The 17,342-nt window shown below is 39.9% G+C and overlaps 2 protein-coding genes across 2 annotated transcripts; both read right to left on the bottom strand.

Annotated features, from left to right (window-relative positions):
* Window positions 1–848: 848 nt before the first annotated feature.
* Window positions 849–8,454, bottom strand: fam161a (FAM161 centrosomal protein A). Its single transcript, XM_079862252.1, has 7 exons — window positions 8,176–8,454; window positions 6,915–7,177; window positions 5,535–6,782; window positions 4,552–4,719; window positions 2,459–2,558; window positions 1,829–1,986; window positions 849–1,410 (listed from the first exon to the last, which is right to left on the bottom strand). Exons 1-7 carry the CDS (start codon window positions 8,305–8,307, stop codon window positions 1,071–1,073), a joined length of 2,409 nt encoding a protein of 802 aa, XP_079718378.1. The 5' UTR covers window positions 8,308–8,454; the 3' UTR covers window positions 849–1,070.
* Window positions 8,455–10,091: 1,637 nt separating this feature from the next.
* Window positions 10,092–17,286, bottom strand: cct4 (chaperonin containing TCP1, subunit 4 (delta)). Its single transcript, XM_079897491.1, has 13 exons — window positions 17,145–17,286; window positions 16,273–16,325; window positions 16,060–16,149; window positions 15,642–15,750; window positions 14,823–15,087; window positions 13,978–14,107; window positions 13,709–13,848; window positions 13,044–13,140; window positions 12,651–12,761; window positions 12,328–12,458; window positions 11,356–11,590; window positions 11,143–11,256; window positions 10,092–10,231 (listed from the first exon to the last, which is right to left on the bottom strand). Exons 1-13 carry the CDS (start codon window positions 17,251–17,253, stop codon window positions 10,217–10,219), a joined length of 1,599 nt encoding a protein of 532 aa, XP_079753617.1. The 5' UTR covers window positions 17,254–17,286; the 3' UTR covers window positions 10,092–10,216.
* Between the last annotated feature and the right edge of the window lie 56 nt (window positions 17,287–17,342).

Here is a 17,342-nt window from a genome sequence, read left to right as displayed (position 1 = left end):
CCTCCCAGCGCGCATTTTGCCCTTGGTCTCATGTATGAGGCGGGTTTTGCATCACAGCGTGAGCGTGAGGTGGGCTGGACCGCGTGGAGCATGGAAAATTACTGAGATGTTGCCCGTGATCTACAAACGGTAACTGACCATGCTGTGCGGTTTTAGGCTGTGGCTCATGTTTGAAATGCTCTATATGCTCGTATTTATAGTTAAAAAGTAAAAAAACAAACACATGAATGTTAAAATTGTAATAATAAAGTTTATTTTCACATATTAAGTTTCATTTTCGCCCATTAATAACCACACACATACAAACACAGTCATTTCATTTGTAACATATTCAATAATTTAGTGTTTTGGGCCCTTTGTTACATATATCTGGCTAGGGGATAGACATACGTCCACATGTATGCAACATTCATTACTGCTTATTGAATAAATGTCATGTAAACATGTCCAGGTCACACTCTTCCCAATATAAACAATAGGAAATTATACATTTATCAAATTAAGCTCATCAGTAAGATTTGTTGCATTGTATGATTATTTTCAAGATAATTCAGCAAATTCCCATTAGTATAATGCATATATTATATTTTTGAGGGTTTTTCTTTTGTTTTTCGCTAAATCTCTTTGTTGTCAGTGGTGATTCTCAGTAGGCCTACTAATGTTTTTTTTTTTTTTTACAATTGTAATGTTTATTATTATTATTTAATGTAGGCTACTTTAAGACTCCCATGATGTATGAATACCTAATTAAAAAAAAAAATATATATATATATATATATATATACATACAAACATATATAATAGTTGAATTTATACATTTTTATTTTACATATTTCTATTATTATTTTAAGGTGAAATGTGACCTGGACATGTTCTTAACAAGGTTTTTAAGACTTAATCTATTATACATATATCCAAAAACAATTTACTATGGAGGTTTGCTCAGTTCAAAAACACATCAAATACCCAGAAGCAAATTACATATTTTAGGAAAATTCCAGTCTTCTCCACTAGGGTCATTTCTGTTTCTCATCACTTCTCTGATCTTTTCATTTTTCTTAGTGAATTAACTAATTAACACTACCTGTTCTGCTCTTGTTGCTATGCTGACTGCTATTACTTTCACTACCCCTTCTGCTCTGGCTGTGCTTACTGATGATGTCATCGTCCTCATGACGTTCATCCTGTTCATCATCATCCTCAAAATCCAACTCGTCATCATGTGAGTGTCCTTCATCATTGCCCTTTTCCTCATCACTGTCATGATACACATTGAGTTTCTCATCCCCATCTCTGTCCATGTGTCCTGCCTCCATGTCATGGTCATACTCCTCATAATCATCTGGATAATCATCGAGAAGAGAATCCCGTGAGTTTGGAAGGTCCTCATGATCTTCGTGTCTGCTTTTACTATGGAAAAATGAATGAAAACAATTCAGAGACTCTGAGAAACATAATAATTCCTTTAAATATGCTCTTAAAATGCATCACAGAATAGGCTTTATGTCGACCATCAATGAACAAACAGGAAAACGGGTCTCGTTGCATCCGCTTGAGGGAGAAAGTGTTAACGGCAGTACGAACTGATGGTGATATCTATGGACATTTAAGATAATCAGATATCAGTCTGCATATGTGATGGACATCGGTTATGCTCATCTTTGCTCGCTCCTTATATCTTGAGTAAAACAGCTCTATATATAACAAAGCACATACAACAAAGACTGGAAGTGATGCAAACTGTTTTACAGAATACGGAAGTTTATTGCACATTCCTGTATGTGTCACACCTCATACCTGTGTGTGAGTGATATCACACCTGTCATACCTGTATGTGGGAGGAGTCTGGCTGCCAGAGTGGGCGGGGCTTGGAGTCTGTCTGCGCGTCGAGGCTTTAGGAGCTTTACTGCTGATGAAGGACTCACTCAGACCACATCCATGCAAAGTGTCAGAATAGAGCTTTTCTGCTGCTCTCTTAGCATTCATCTGAGAGAGAGAGAGAGCTTTACATTATCATTTTCATCAACATAATTTGTAGATATCTTTGAGATGCCTGTCCTCTCACTTAATATTCAACAGTATTATTGATCTGTACTGAACTGAGCTGGACGATGGCATACTTTTTTGCAGAACTGCTTTATAGATGAAATCAACTAATTTAATCTTTGATGATCTTTACAACGGAACTGAATCAACAGTGAACTGACTTCAGCTGAGCAACAGCCAAAATGCATCTTTTACCAGTTTATCACTGTAAAGCTGCTTTGAAACCATCTGTATTGTATAAAGCGCTATATAAATAAAGGTGACTTGACTTAAAGAGCTGCACAAAACATTTCCAAAAAATGTATTAGTAAAAAATTAGAAATTAGAAAAAAATCTGCACAAAAAAATCCAAAAAGGAAACTTTTTCTTAGTATTTTTTTTTTAAATGTAAAAAAAAAAAAACAGCTCTCACCTGTGCAACCTGCTCCAGTAGCAGAGGTCTTCCCTTCACTCTTTCCTGGATTCCTCTCATCTCTTGCTGGAACTCTCTCTGTCTCTGGAGATCTTGTTTCCTGGTACCATGAGCACATGTACAGTATATAAGCATTGATATGAATAAGTGCAAATTTCAAGTCCTGAAAAGTGAAGCCAAAGCCCCATGGTGGCTGGCTGTGGTATAGGTCTTAAACCCCACCCTCTCCATGTAATTCAATGGGAGACCAACTAAAAAAAAATCCAAATACATTTCAAATATTTTTTTTCCAAAGATTCAAAGGTATTTTATATGAATATACTTCATAAAAAATAAAGTGGTTTCTGTCAATTTAGGTAGTTTTCATCCTGTGGACGAATGTTCAAGTGGTCAATCAGTATGGGTATATAAATGCATAATTCTGAGCAAAATCTGTTTTGAAATCGGTTGCACTTTATTTTACAGTACATGCACTTATCCAAAGAAAGTACTTGGTAATATAAGGTAGCTACATGGGTTAAGGTTAGGGGTAGGTTAATACAGTGGGGAGAACAAGTATTTGATACACTGCCGATTTTGCAGGTTTTCCCACTTACAAAGCATGTAGAAGTCTGTAATTTTTATCATAGGTACTCTTCAACTGTGAGTGACGGAATCTAAAACAAAAATCCAGAAAATCACATTGTATGATTTTTAAGTAATTAGTTTGCATTTTATTGCATGACATAAGTATTTGATACATCAGAAAAGCAGAACTTAATATTTGGTACAGAAACCTTTACATGCAATTACAGAGATCATATGTTCCATGTAGTTCTTGACCAGGTTTGCACACACTGCAGCAGGGATTCTGGCCCACTACTCCATACAGACCTTCTCCAGATCCTTCAGGTTTCGGGGCTGTCGCTGGGCAATACAGACTTTCAGCCCCCTCCAAAGATTTTCTATTGGGCTCAGGTCTGGAGACTGGCTAGGCCACTCCAGGACCTTGAGATGCTTCTTACGGAGCCACTCCTTAGTTGCTTTGGCTGTGTGTTTCGGGTCGTTGTCATGCTGGAAGACCCAGCCACGACCCATCTTCAGTGCTCTTACTGAGGGAAGGAGGTTGTTGGCCAAGATCTCGCGATACATGGCCCCATCCATCCTCCCCTCAATACGGTGCAGTCGTCATGTCGAGTGGAGTTTAGACCCAAAAAGCTCTATTTCTGTCTCATCTGACCACATGACCTTCTCCCATTCCTCAAAACTTCAGACGGGCCTGGACATGCGCTGGCTTGAGCAGGGGGACCTTGCGTGCGATGCAGGATTTTAATCCATGACGGCGTAGTGTGTTACTAATGGTATTCTTTGAGACTGTGGTCCCAGCTCTCTTCTGGTCATTGACCAGGTCCTGCCGTGTAGTTCTGGGCTGATCCCTCACCTTCCTCATGATCATTGATGCCCCACGAGGTGAGATCTTGCATGGTGCCCCAGACCGAGGGAGATTGACCGTCATCTTGAACTTCTTCCATTTTCTAAAAATTGCGCCAACAGTTGTTGCCTTCTCACCAAGCTGCTTGCCTATTGTCCTGTAGCCCATCCCAGCCTTGTGCAGGTCTACAATTTTATCCCTGATCTCCTTACACAGCTCTCTGGTCTTGGCCATTGTGGAGAGGTTGGAGTCTGTTTGAGTGTGTGGACAGGTGTCTTTTATACAGGTAACAAGTTCAAACATGTGCAGTTAATACAGGTAATGAGTGGAGAACAGGAGGGCTTCTTAAAGAAAAAACGTACAGGTCTGTGAGAGCCGGAATTCTTACTGGTTGGTAGGTGATCAAATACTTATGTCATGCAATAAAATGCAAATTAATGATTTAAAAATCATACAATGTGATTTTCTGGATTTTTGCAGTGTATCAAATACTTGTTCTCCCCACTGTAGGTTATTATACCCAGTACTATACCCAGTTATTGCAATTATTATAATAAGTACATAGTATGTACATGGGGAACAGGACTGTAAAATAAAGTGCTACATTTAAATGAATCATTTGATACAATGCACTTATTGTGTACAGACATAAATACCTGAATGTAATTACAGATGTGTTTACCTGAACTCTTTTAGTTTGGACGGGCAGGTCTGAGCCAGGGCCACATGCGGGTCGTTTGCCTGGGCTCGCTTTGTGATCACTTTTTGCAGTCTCTTCTCTCTTTGTTTTTGCTTCTCTTTCCATTTCTCCTCTTCGTCTTCGGTCTGCTTTCTTTGCTCGAGAACTTTTCTACTCGTAGGAGTAAAGAGCTGTCAGAGCTGAACTTTTGAAGGAGGGACTCCACTCATGGGATGACGGCGCTATGGGAAGGGACAGGGTTTGGGCTAAACGCTGCCTTCAAGTCAGGTCACAATGACTGTATTTCTTAACATGCACACACATCTGTGCCACCATTATGTAATACTTTATAGTCGGAAACTCTTCGAGTGCCAAATTAAGTGCCAAACAAGTTGGAGTTGTCAATTGATTGGACATTGTAAATAGTCGATTTACTGGTTAGTTCTGTACTATTGATGAAGAGTTGCACTAAAGCTTGCTAGAAAGTACTACTTATTTACCTGGATTATGAATTGATGAGCTTGCATGACAAAACTACACGTTCTCTCATTCCCTCTGCATTTCCATCATATCATTTGTGCCTCATTTTGGCTAAGTTCAGAAAAGCATGTTACTCTTATTATTATTTTATTTTTTTGCCATATGGCAGCAATAGAGTCCGACAGTGGCTGTCCACTTTTTCAGCAGCCTTGGTTCCAGAAGTATTTCTCCAATAGGGATTTTAAAAAAGTCTTTGTGATTTCTACACTTTGGACCAAAATCAATCCTATTGAACCTACCAGGAGGACTTGAAAGCAGCGAAAGGATTCAGGGGCATCTACATCTCAGTAATGTCTTTTACTGTTCATGGGGTTATTAACGGGACACACACTGGCAGGGAAAGTCAAATTCCAGCTTTGGAATTCCCAAAAGCCGGAGACACAGGATTTCACTTGGAAAGCTCTAGCAGGATTCGGGTGTAAAGCAGGGCTGGGCATAACGGTTACCTCACAGCTTCTTGCCGTTTCTTGGCTGTATCCGTGATCTTAGCAGTCAAGCACTCCTGGCTTCCGGACAGCGAGGAGCAACGGGATGAGGAAGGCGAGAGGATGCGTGGGCTCACAAACGGCCAGCGGGACAGTTTCGGACTCTGTATCTCTGCTTCGATTTCTGCCACAATGCGTTCTTTGTGCGAGGCAATGTCAGCCGTGCGCAGCTGGAAGGGTTCGCATGCCGTCACGGGCCGCACTTCTCTGCTCTTCTCCAGCTGCTTACGAAACCTCCTGTAGCTGGCGTCAAAGTCTGGAACTTCAGTGTTGATTTTGGGTTGGTGGGCCGGTTCGTTGTCCTGGACGGCCTTCGGTGTCTGTTTCTCGCTGAGATGCCGTGCTAGCATGCTAGGAGGCATGGATGCGTTGTGAAGCAGTTCTCTCGCCCGCATCTGCATCTTTATCGCCCTGTAGAGCTCCTCCTCTTTCTGCTGCTCACCCGACGCTGCTTCCCTGACCGCCCGCGGGACGGGTTTAGCCTTAAACGGGCACTTTTTCCTCTCCTCTTCCTCTTTGACGTGCTTGAGCACTTGCTCGCGGAGCTTGGCCTCCTTCCGCTCTTTCTTCAGGCGCTCACGCTCCAGGAAGCTGAAGGGTCTCTGCGAGGCATGTAGGCGTTTCTGCTCCATGTCCCGATGGAGCCGCCGGCGCTCCTCGTCGCGCTCCTGCTGTTCCTCGTAGAGCGCGAGACGCACGTGCGCGGGCATCGGACTGGCACGAAACTTTCTCTGGCACTCGGTAAGCTCGTCTAACTGGCGTCGGAGATCCTCGTTCTCTCGTTCGATCTCAGAGCGGGATTTCACACCCTTCTTGCGCAGTTCAAGCTCACGAAGGGTCATCTGGAAAGGCTTGGGAACCGTGACTCTGGTATGCGAATAATCGTCTGCGTTTTGCTTGCGTTTATTTAGCCGTTGACCTCTAATCGTTCTTTTGGGTTTGCAGTCAGTCTGGCAGTCACCGGGCAAGCTCCGCAGGGATGATGAAAACGGCTGCCGTTGAGGCGGAGAAAGATTTTTGACACTGAAGTCATGCCACATGTTCTTAATGTGCTCTTTGGGCGAGACAAGAAGGCCTTTCTCTGTGTTGCCGTCTCTTTGGCCATTTTCATCAATGCACTCTTCATCAGAAAGGTCAGAGGAGTCTGAAGTCCTCCGCAGCTCTAGAGCAGACTGGGCTTTTTTCAGACCACCGGTTCTATCTGGGGAACTATATAAAAAAAATCTGAATAATTTTCTCATTTTCATTCTGTTAAGCTGAAGGAATGTTCTGCGTTATACACTACTGTTCAAAAGTTTGGGGTCACGACAAATGTGTTTATGAAAAGATGTATTAACTCACAGATTGATCCGATCAGTGTTGTCCGCATCGCTCACCCCTTTGAGGTCCAGTTTCTTGCGATACATGTGTTCGAGTTCAGCCATGGTTTGGAGATGAGCCGTCTTCAGCTGCTCTAGTTTACGGTAGTACTCCTGATTTGAGAAGTAGAACTCCCTGATGTCGATGTGATCGCCCGTTACACGGTAGTCTTTGATCAGCAGAGCATTGCTGTCTTTAGCTGGAGCATCATCAGCCAACAGCTCAGATCCAGAGTCATACTCCATCTATTACGATACACACAGTGACAACAGGCTGATTTGCTTACATACTTCTTCTCACTGAAGTCCATATAGCAGGTTAAGAATAAATGTAAATACATACCTATTGCATTGATATTTGGGGCAAAAAATATTTTTTGGTAGGCCTACTATATGCCTTGCTCTTACATAGAGTTATATCTCGCCAATTCTTAGAACAATTCTTTAAGATTTTAATCCTTTGACTGACAAACAAAAGTGTATGCTTTGAAATCAAGGAGTGTAGGTTGAGATTCAAGTGTTTTCATACGTCAGACTCTTTTTCATGAAATTCTTGTCTGGAAAACAGTTGTGTGCAGTCGGTGTAATTGTGTGTGTGTGTGTGTAAGCTGTTAATCTGCAGGTCTGTCGTCTTTAGGGCCAGATGGCAGATTGTTCTTCATTCATACATTACATTATCTCACGGTTCTTCGCCATATTTGAGAAGAAATCTACAGCATATAACACATGTGTAGCTAAATTAGGACTTGTGTGTTGGCTTTATTGCAAAAAAAAAAAAAAAAAAAAAAGGTTTACTTGTGAATATTTGTAACCTTTGATGTTTATTTATTTAGTATACTTATACAAGTAAATTTAATCATAACAACCACATCAGTCAATTGATTTTTCCTACTGATGTCCTTACTTATAAAATTAGCATAACATGCTTCTTGAACCTCGATACAACTAAAGAAGGTTAATCTTTCTTCTTCATCATTAGTGAGATGTTTAACCACTCCTAGTCTGTTACACAACTATTACTTTCAACATTGTGTAAATAAATCATGTTTAAGCCCCCAAATGATGGATATTGCCAGGAAGACATTGACTGAAAACCTCTGAATTAGCGTGTTTCACTTTGTGAAATATCTCTAATGTATGTTATGCAATATTGGCCCTAAAGCAAAACCAAAAATATAATAAAAATGACATTCTTTCATACTTTAGTCAATATTAAATGCAGTTCAGTATGTTTTTTTAGTCACCTCTTTCTCATAGTGCCTGTTGTCCAGTGCTCGCTCCCTCTCATACTGGGCTAACGGGACTTTAGTGTGCGGGTCCACCGGCGTCTTCAGACAGGACGTCACCAGGACATTCGTTCGGTGGGACTTCTCCATATCTGTCTCTCTTCCCAGACTGGTAGATTTAATAACAGTATAATTTAACAAGTAAAGACTGACTGCTTCTCTGACTGTAACAGGTGCGCGTCTCCTTGACGACCGCGTAGCGTCGGCAAGACGCAGTGACGTCGCTGAGCCGCGGGAGCGCGCATCTAGAAAAGCAGTTTATTTCTGAGGCTTCAAAACAGAGCGATATGTTTGAGTTACACGTCTATTTACATGTATCTAAAAAGGCAGATGGTATTTTCCATTACTAGTAAATACACTTTATATATATATATATATATATATATATATATATATATATATATATATATATATATATATATATATATATATATATATATATTGTCCTGTTCCAGCTCAAAGGTCCTGACACTGGTGACTGTTTTAATCTTTAAATGCATGAATGTTTCGCCAATCATTTTTACATATTCGGGTCTTTATCGACCTGGATCTATATCTTAACACGGATGGATCTATATCTATACCTGTCGCGATAATATAGAATTCTCTTGATATTAGAGTAACCTTCTATTTGACATCTGACAGGAAACGTCCTATAGACGTATTGCAGATGAGCAAACACTCTTAAAAATACGTCTTCCAGATGTAAACACGCACATCAAATAGACGTCTCTGTGATGTACGTGTGCTATCTGGGTGTCCTCGTCAGAGCTCATTTCCTCAATACATTCAGCATCTGGCTTATATTCACCATCTCAAACATTTTCTCATTTCAACATATCCAAAATCAATATTTTGATCGCTGTCAGCTTCTTCACCAGATCCAACAAGTGACAGTGACTCTAATATCTGATTGCGTTCAGTGCTTGCTCTGCAGTAAATCGCTGAGTTTTGCTGATGATTCTTCCTATTCTTTTGTTTTCTGCCTGCGGTGATTATGAGTGAAACTGAAATGTCACTTCATCATTGTGTATCAGACATCACCACCTTGAGGAATAAAGATGAATTGCACTTATTCAGTCATCAAAGATTCAATTATTGTTGTGCAGAAAAGATATTTACGCTGTTACACACCTCAAGTTGTTAGTGACCCTATACAATTTGTAAAAAAAAAAAAAATGAATGGGAAAACATGCATACTTTTTATTTTTTTCTTGTTATAGGTTGATGTCTAACTTTAAAAAATGTTTATAAGTTTTAAGCAAAATCATAATATATGTCAAATGTTGACAATGTTGGTTGTAAAAACAATGCCATTTTTATTAATACAATTTGTTTAATAACCAAAAGCGTAATTAGCTATGCCCAAAAACGTTAGCATGCAATTTTATGGCATGATTTTATCCCATTAATAGAATGGAACATTCCATAAAATTGACGTCAAGGAAATGACAGAATTGCAGAATATTGAATTTTTAATCAATTTTAACACAATTTGGATCATTGCAGCAGGTGCATTCGACAACACTGACACCATAAGTTGTTGGTCTTCTTTTTAGTTGATGGGAAATACAAGTTTATCACTCAGTTTAATTTAACTGACCCAGTGTCCCATTCTGGTGTATTTTTTGTGTGCTACAATACTGGGTTTTAAGTCCGAAGGTTGTTGATTAGAAATAAGGATGGTCAGCCGTTGATCTCAGACTTTCTCAGGCTTCACAGCAGAGCCCTGTCTCTGATCACATAAGCAGATTAGCTAACAAGATTAAACTTCCTGACATGCAGTAATGCACTGGCCACGACAACCAACCACCATGTAAATAAATTATTATATGCACCTCATATCAAAGACAAAAAAACCCAACAAAAACCAGTTACCGTGTCAAAAAACATGCTTTATTAAATTACTCCAGGTAACAGCTACAGACAGCGACAGATCAGTTGGTTTTAACAGGGTTCTTGCGTGGACTTGGATCTTCCTTCACTAGACACATTCACTTTATCGTGTGTTCACCTGCAGAACAAATGAGACGTCATTAATGTTTGAGCGTTCACAGTCAACATCAGCACTAATTATCGTCCTTTAAAGCAAGACACTACAGAAAAGCATTGTTTTTCATGCACTGGTCAATTTGAAGTTTTTGTGCTATTTGGCTTTTTATAACTTGTTTTAGACTAGAAAGAAAACCCATTTTATTGCACTTTATCTATTTGAGCCTGTCATTTTGATCACAATACTTTTTTTTTTCTTTCTTTTTTTCTGGCTGCTGACAGTATTTTCTGATTCATGGATTGAAAAAGTAGAAATCCAAAATCCCATCTGTAAAACTTTTGACTAGTATGTAAACAAAATGAAACAGGAATTTTGAACCTTGCTTTATCCAATGTTTTGCACATTTATGCAAATTGGCATACATATGTGATTAGATCATTTATCATCTGCAAATTAAAACGTAACTTTTCAGAAAACTTGTAATACATTTTTTTTTTTTTTTTTGCAATTCTTAATGTACATCAATCAACTAGGGAAGTATGATGATATATATTAATTATTATTATTTTTTACCCTATTCACTTGTGGTGTATTGTTAAATACTTAAAGGGATAGGGAAAATCCTGTCATCATTTACTTACCCTCATGTTGTTCGTCTGCTGAACACAAAAGATGATATTTTGAAGAATATTGTTAACCAGACAGTTAATGGTCCTTATTGACTTACATAGTTTTTTTTTCCCCACTATGGAAGTCAATGGGCTCCATCAACTGTCTGGTTACTGATATTCTTCAAAATATCTTCTCTGTTCAGCAGAAGAAAGAAACTCTTGAGTGAGTAATGGGTACTCAAAAGGGTGAGTAATGGATAAAAGAAAGTTCATTTTTGGGTGAATGTCCTTTTAAGAGCTCATTAGACATGAATCACTCACGAGATCATCAATCTTGAGGATGCTGCGGACCGTTTCCGTGGCCAGGGTGAGTGCGCTGACAGAGACCAGCAGAGGCTGAACTACCAGCTCCTCCAGGATGTTAGAGATCCCACCCTGAGAGACCAAAACACATGTTAGGCATTGATTTTCTGATTGCCATTACAGCTCTCAGTCCGTAGATGGCACTATTGAGCGGGTGCTTGAAAGCCACACCTTGCGGACATTAATCCCGGCTGTCTTCTCTCCCTGAGCGTGTCTGTTGCGCAGCTCCGTGACAGTGGAGATGGGATTAAGACCAGCGTTCTCTGCCAGAGTGGAGGGAATGACCTCGAGGGCGTCGGCGTACGCGCGCACACAGTACGCCTCCATGCCGGCCAGACTGCGGGAATATTCTGCCAACCTCAGAGCCAGCTCAATCTCTGGAGCGCCACCGCCAGCAATCAGATATCTGCAGACGCACAGGGAGAAGAGTTAGCAAACAGCTTCTGCTGACTCAAAAGTAAAGCACTTATACACTCGGTCCTTAACCGTGTAGCGGATGAATTTTATAAGGCTATTTTGCCATGATAGCCCCTCCACTACATAATTAAATCTGCAAAAGTGACTGCATTCAGAAACACTTTACAATAAGGTTTGATTTGTTTACATTAGTAAACAAACACTAGCAATCAACAATAGTTTTACAGCACTTATTAATCTCGACATTTATCAATACATTTTTGTATCCGTTAACATGAGTTTATGCACAGTGAACGAACATGAACACTTCTAATAAGTAACATTGACAAAGGTTATTAAATACTGTAAAAATATATTGCTTGTTGTTAGTTCGTGTTAGTTAATGCATTATCTAATGTGACATTGAAACGTTTTAACGTTTAATCAAATTCAATTAGAATAAGACAATAGTTACAAATCAAATGAAATCGGTCAGTATTAACAAAATCTTAACAGAACCTTCATCTGAAGTAGCATTTAGATGATTTATACAATGATTAATGCAGCTCAGAGGTGGCATGAACACAGTTACACTGCATAAATAATCCTATGAGATTTTTTTTTTTTTTTTGTATTTGAATATAAACCTACTTCTAAAAAAAAAAATTTAATACTTTATATATGAATCTAAAACTGCAAGCAGGTTATGTGTTGAGAAACGCATAAAACCATCGGAGTCTCTGTTACCTCTTCTTGACCAGACAGCGGATGACGCAGAGGGCATCGTGGATGGATCGTTCGGCCTCCTCAATCACCAGTTTGTTGGAACCGCGGACGACAATACTGACCGTCTTTCCGGGATTTACACACCCTGTGATCTACAAACACAAACACCACACTGCTGTCATTATCCAGCACGGAGAGAACGAAAACATCTGAATCTCTGCATTGAGTACGTGTGTATGAATAAATGTTTAACTAAATATGAATTCTGTTTCTCATCCTGTATGCATGAGAAAAACAAAACATGTTCAGTTGGAGATGCATCTATGCTATAAAAGGTGGGTTACCTTCACTAGTTTGCCGGATCCGTCCAGGCTAATCTCTTCTGCTAGCTCGGCGGTTCCCAGCATCTCTGGAGTGAACTGGTCAATATGAGCTATAGGTTTGGTGCCAATAGTCTGATGGGAAAGAAGAGGCATGTCCACTTCAGAATGTGTATTAGATATCAGACACTAAAAAGCATTTGGTTACACTTCATTTAAGGTGATTTAGTTACATAGTACTTATTTGAGTAACATTAATGAACTAAATAGGGTTTGGTTTAGGGTTAGTTGCATGTAATTGCACATAATTTACTGTTATTACTATAGTAAGTAGTAACGTGTAACTACATCACCTTAAAATCAAGTGTTAGCAAGCATTCAATGGTTTCACGACAGTGCTGGATCTGCTGGTCTTACCTTACAGATGAATTCAATTTCCTCCCTCTCAATGTCTTTGATCACCATGATCTTCATCTTATTCAGGAAGTGAAGGGCCAGATCACTCAAGGCATCTCTGAAACACACAGGGATTCACAAACCCGTTGAGACAGAGGCTGATACACTCCACTGGAGCTCTTCATATGCACTGACCAACAAGCTTGAGAGCTCGAGTAAAACAGCTTCTAAAGGCCTTTTGAAGAATGTCAGTAACCACACAGTTGATGGACACCATTGATTTCCATAGTATTTTTTTTTCCCACTATGGATGTCAATGGTCCATCAACTGTCTGGTTACCAACATTCTTCAAAATATCTTCTTTTGTGTTCAGCAGAAGAAATAACCTCATACAGGTTTGAAACAACATGAGGGTGAGTAAATGATGACAGGATTTTCATTTTAAAGAGAACCATTCCTTTAAATGTCCAAACTGAACTAAGGCCTAATCCTGGCTTAATCTAAACCCTGTCTGTGAAACCAGGCCTAGGTTTAGTTTATTCATCCCAATATAATATTCTCCCCATATTTTGATTGTTTAATTATCCCCTCTGGACATCATTTCCGGCCACTACTGTATATAGAAAGGTTAGTGTTTCAGGTTTCCTCCCTGTCAGTGACTGTGAGGTTTGTGGTGATTTTGTACCTCAGGATGGATTTCTGGATGAGCAACACAGTGCAGCCGGCTTTCTTAATCTGTTTGATCAGGTTGAGGATGTAAGCTCTCTCCTCACGGAGCACACGGTCCATCTGAGCGTAGTCCGACACCACAATCTGATTGTCCATCTGTCCCAACAAAAGCATCACACAAACACATTAAAACAATGAGTACGATCTCGACCAATGCATGCAATAGATGCAAGAAGATGCAAGTTCTTAAAATATTTTAAAATGTATTTGCATATGACCACGTACATCAGTTTTGGGAGGAGACAGGCAGAACTGGATGAGGCCGATCTTGGCCTTCTCCACACGGGACACCGCAGTGCTCACCCTCTGAGTCAACACCAGACCATCCACGAGCTCACAGTCATCAATGGTTCCTCTGCAAACACAAACACACCCATGAATTTACTTTTGCAACCTGAAAACTGTCTGTAACCTGCAAACATATGAAACAGAATAAAGACCGGGGAATATTTGTATCCCTTTCCATGCGTCTCAAGCGACAACCTTCCAGTCTCTTTCTTGAAACCAACACAAGTGACTTAAACTGCTATTCATCGACTGGCCATTAGAGACAGGCTCCAAAAGAGAGTCAATCCCATAAATCCCCATGTTAATATGCCTACTTTTACAGCAGAAAGAAACATGTTTACAGCCTGGTACAAAAAGTGGTTTTGGTCTATATAGCTAATTTTGCCCTTCATGACAACTGTGAGGGGGGTGAATTTTTTTAAAACTCATCCATTTAAATTATATTAAGCCTTAAAGTTCTGCATAATTAAGGGCGTGGCCACTTGAGTGACAGGTGGATTGCCGCTGCTTCACTACTAGCCGTTTGTCTGCTGTCTGTTAAGCGTCACGTCACTTCAGCTAATACTAATAATACGCCTCGCTGCCCATTGTCGTTTGTCCGGGAGTGATGCACAGCCAAGATGGCGACGGTCGGCTACGCCCACTTTGGGCTTCAAAAATGCTCTTCAGAAACATACGGGTGACGTCACGGACACTTAGTCCATGTTTTTACAGTCTATGGTGTGCCTTCATTCTCAAAGTTAACCGTATCTGCCAGGTTTTACACTTATACTGAATCTCACCCGAGTTTCTTGACAATGTGGATGTTGCGGAGATCAACGCTCGTGGCGGTGGCGGGGTCGATGACCTTCATGACGGCGTCGACGCTCATGGGCGCGAGCAGGCTGGAGTACTGAGACACAACCTTAGAGCAGAGCGAGGTGGTGGCGCTGTTCAGAAGCGTCTCTTTGTCACTGAGCAGCACCGGCTGACTGATGGAGGTCAAGATCTCCACGCCTTTATCCACGGCCTTCTGGAAGGACTCGGAAATGATGGTCGGGTGGATTCCTGGCAGGAAAAACAGACCATTTTTTGTTATCATAAATAAACACCACTATGACAGAATAATGAAGGTCAACGGACACCCCAAAATGGCTTTTAAAGTCCCCCTGTGGTGAAAATCAAGCTTTTAATGTTTATATGTCTATGTGGTGTTTTTAATATGCTTTAAGACAAACCACGTGTAAATTCATAAGTCGACACCATTGCTGAGTATTTTCTCCTTAAAACTGCAGCGAACCAAAGACAGTCTCAAAAACACGCTTTGAAATCGCTGGGATCTCTGAGCTGGTGTGAGTGAGTGGAGGCGGGGGCTCATTTGCATATTCATAGAACCGCGTATACTAAATGAGGCAAGGGTGTAGAGTTAAATTCAAGCTATTTTAAGGTAAAACTTTTTAAATATGTAATTTTGGTGATCAAAGATGAGATTTAGGGGATAAAATGATCGACTACAGGGAGACTTAAAGCTCATGCATCAGAGGGTTATAATTCATTTAATTTTATGTCCAACATGTTCATGCATGTATAAAAAAAGCACACTTATCGTAACTAAAGCTTACCTTTCTGTAGCAGTTTAGAGCAAGCATCAAGAAGAGCTCCAGCGATCACCACCACTGATGTAGTGCCGTCACCAGCCTCGATATCCTGAGCTTTAGACAGCTCCACCATCTGAAACACACACAAATACACCCCATGATACCCCAGACGTGACCTTGGACATGCAATAGTTTGGGTGGGAATCATTCAGATGTTCAATTCAAAATCTGTTCTCGATGTGCTACACTGGTGATGTCTGCCTTTTTTGTAATAATAACAACATAACATCAACATTAGAAGATTTTTTTAATTCAAATTGGTAGAAAATAGAATCGCAATTCATGTGTGAATTTCCCCCCAAACCCTTAGCAAATCATATCAATCTAAAACAAAAACTTTCATTCAGCACCTTCAGCTTATAGAAATGAATGAATGACGTACCATTTTGGCCGCAGGATGAAGCACCTGCATCTGTTTGAGGATTGTGGCTCCATCATTGGTGATGGTCACGTCTCCCTTCCCATCCTGAATCTGCAGAGAACAAAAACATTCATTCAGTGCACAGCAAACACAGTTATTGATACACAGCCAAGTCAAGTGAAGCATAAAGCTTTCATATTATATGATGAGATTTATATCAATGAAAAACAGTACCATTTTGTCCATGCCCTTAGGGCCCAGACTTGTTCTGATGGCATCTGCGACAGCTGTCAATCAAAAGACAAGATCAAACATTAATCATTACACCTGCTGCCATATTTAAATGGGAAATTTATAAAGAATTTAAAATCTAATATATATATATATTCCACCGCACGCATATATAAATATGGTAACTAAAATGTGCATTATTTAAAAAAAAATATATATATTATATATACACAAAATTAATTATATATGCATGCATATATATAAAAAAATATATATAAATAAAAGTTTAAAAACTGAAATATATATATAACATATGTGATACCAAATGTAAAAGTAATAAAAAAAAAATATATAAACTTATTACTTTGCATTTTAGTTACCTCATATTTTATTATATATATATACACACTATTTTAAATAATGTTCTAATTTCTAGCAACAATGAAGACTTTCTTAATGAATGAAATGTGTGAGACGTCATTTTTTTTTCACTAAAATAACAATATTTATACTTAGATCATACGTACATATTCATGAATACGCACTTAGTGTCCATGACTGTAAAAGTCATCATGTGTTGTCAAAATGAGGACCACACCTTATTTGGACGCTGGTGTGTGTGTGTGTGTGTGTGTGAGTGTGAGAGAGTGAATGTGCGTTATTGTGATGATGATGACCATACATGGCGACATTTTCCTGATCTAATGCTGTTAAACATGGTCACGTTTGCAGAAATGAAAGCGCTCGCGCAGATATTGTCATGTTTATAATAACGGTACGCGACTCATGCTCCCACTGCACATCATGAGGTGCAGCAATATAATAAAACACATCCCTGTCAGTGTTCCTGTCAGATTTAATGCGGATCTCCTCACCTTTCCCGGCGCTGATGTTGCTGTAGCGGATCTGCGCGGGTTTGTCCCGGTCCACATACGCACCTCCTTTGTTTTTATACCCGCTTGGAAACGCTCCGACTTCAGGCATGATGGCTAATATTTATGCCGTTTTATTCCGCGGAATTCACAGGCGCAGATGGACGTGTCACGGTGTCTCTAGGCCGTCTCTGCGGTTCG

Source organism: Squalius cephalus (genome assembly GCF_949319135.1).
Source record: "Squalius cephalus genome assembly, chromosome: 2".
Taxonomy (NCBI): Eukaryota; Metazoa; Chordata; class Actinopteri; order Cypriniformes; family Leuciscidae; genus Squalius; species Squalius cephalus.
Note: the sequence above shows the minus strand (reverse complement) of the source record. Positions and strands in the feature narration are given on the sequence as shown.

What these genes read in the sequence shown, in the direction of transcription:
- fam161a (XM_079862252.1), bottom strand. Translation starts at nt 8,307, where the DNA reads ATGGAGAAGTCCCACCGAACGAATGTCCTGGTGACGTCCTGTCTGAAG. An exon ending in AACACTGATCGGATCAATCT is followed by an intron (nt 6,783 to 6,914) that starts GTGAGTTAATAC and finishes TTTTTTATATAG; the next exon opens with TTCCCCAGATAGAACCGGTG. An exon ending in TCCAAACTAAAAGAGTTCAG is followed by an intron (nt 2,559 to 4,551) that starts GTAAACACATCT and finishes TCATGGTACCAG; the next exon opens with GAAACAAGATCTCCAGAGAC.
- cct4 (XM_079897491.1), bottom strand. Translation starts at nt 17,253, where the DNA reads ATGCCTGAAGTCGGAGCGTTTCCAAGCGGGTATAAAAACAAAGGAGGT. An exon ending in CTAAGGGCATGGACAAAATG is followed by an intron (nt 16,150 to 16,272) that starts GTACTGTTTTTC and finishes TGTTCTCTGCAG; the next exon opens with ATTCAGGATGGGAAGGGAGA. An exon ending in ATCCAGAAATCCATCCTGAG is followed by an intron (nt 13,141 to 13,708) that starts GTACAAAATCAC and finishes TGTGTGTTTCAG; the next exon opens with AGATGCCTTGAGTGATCTGG.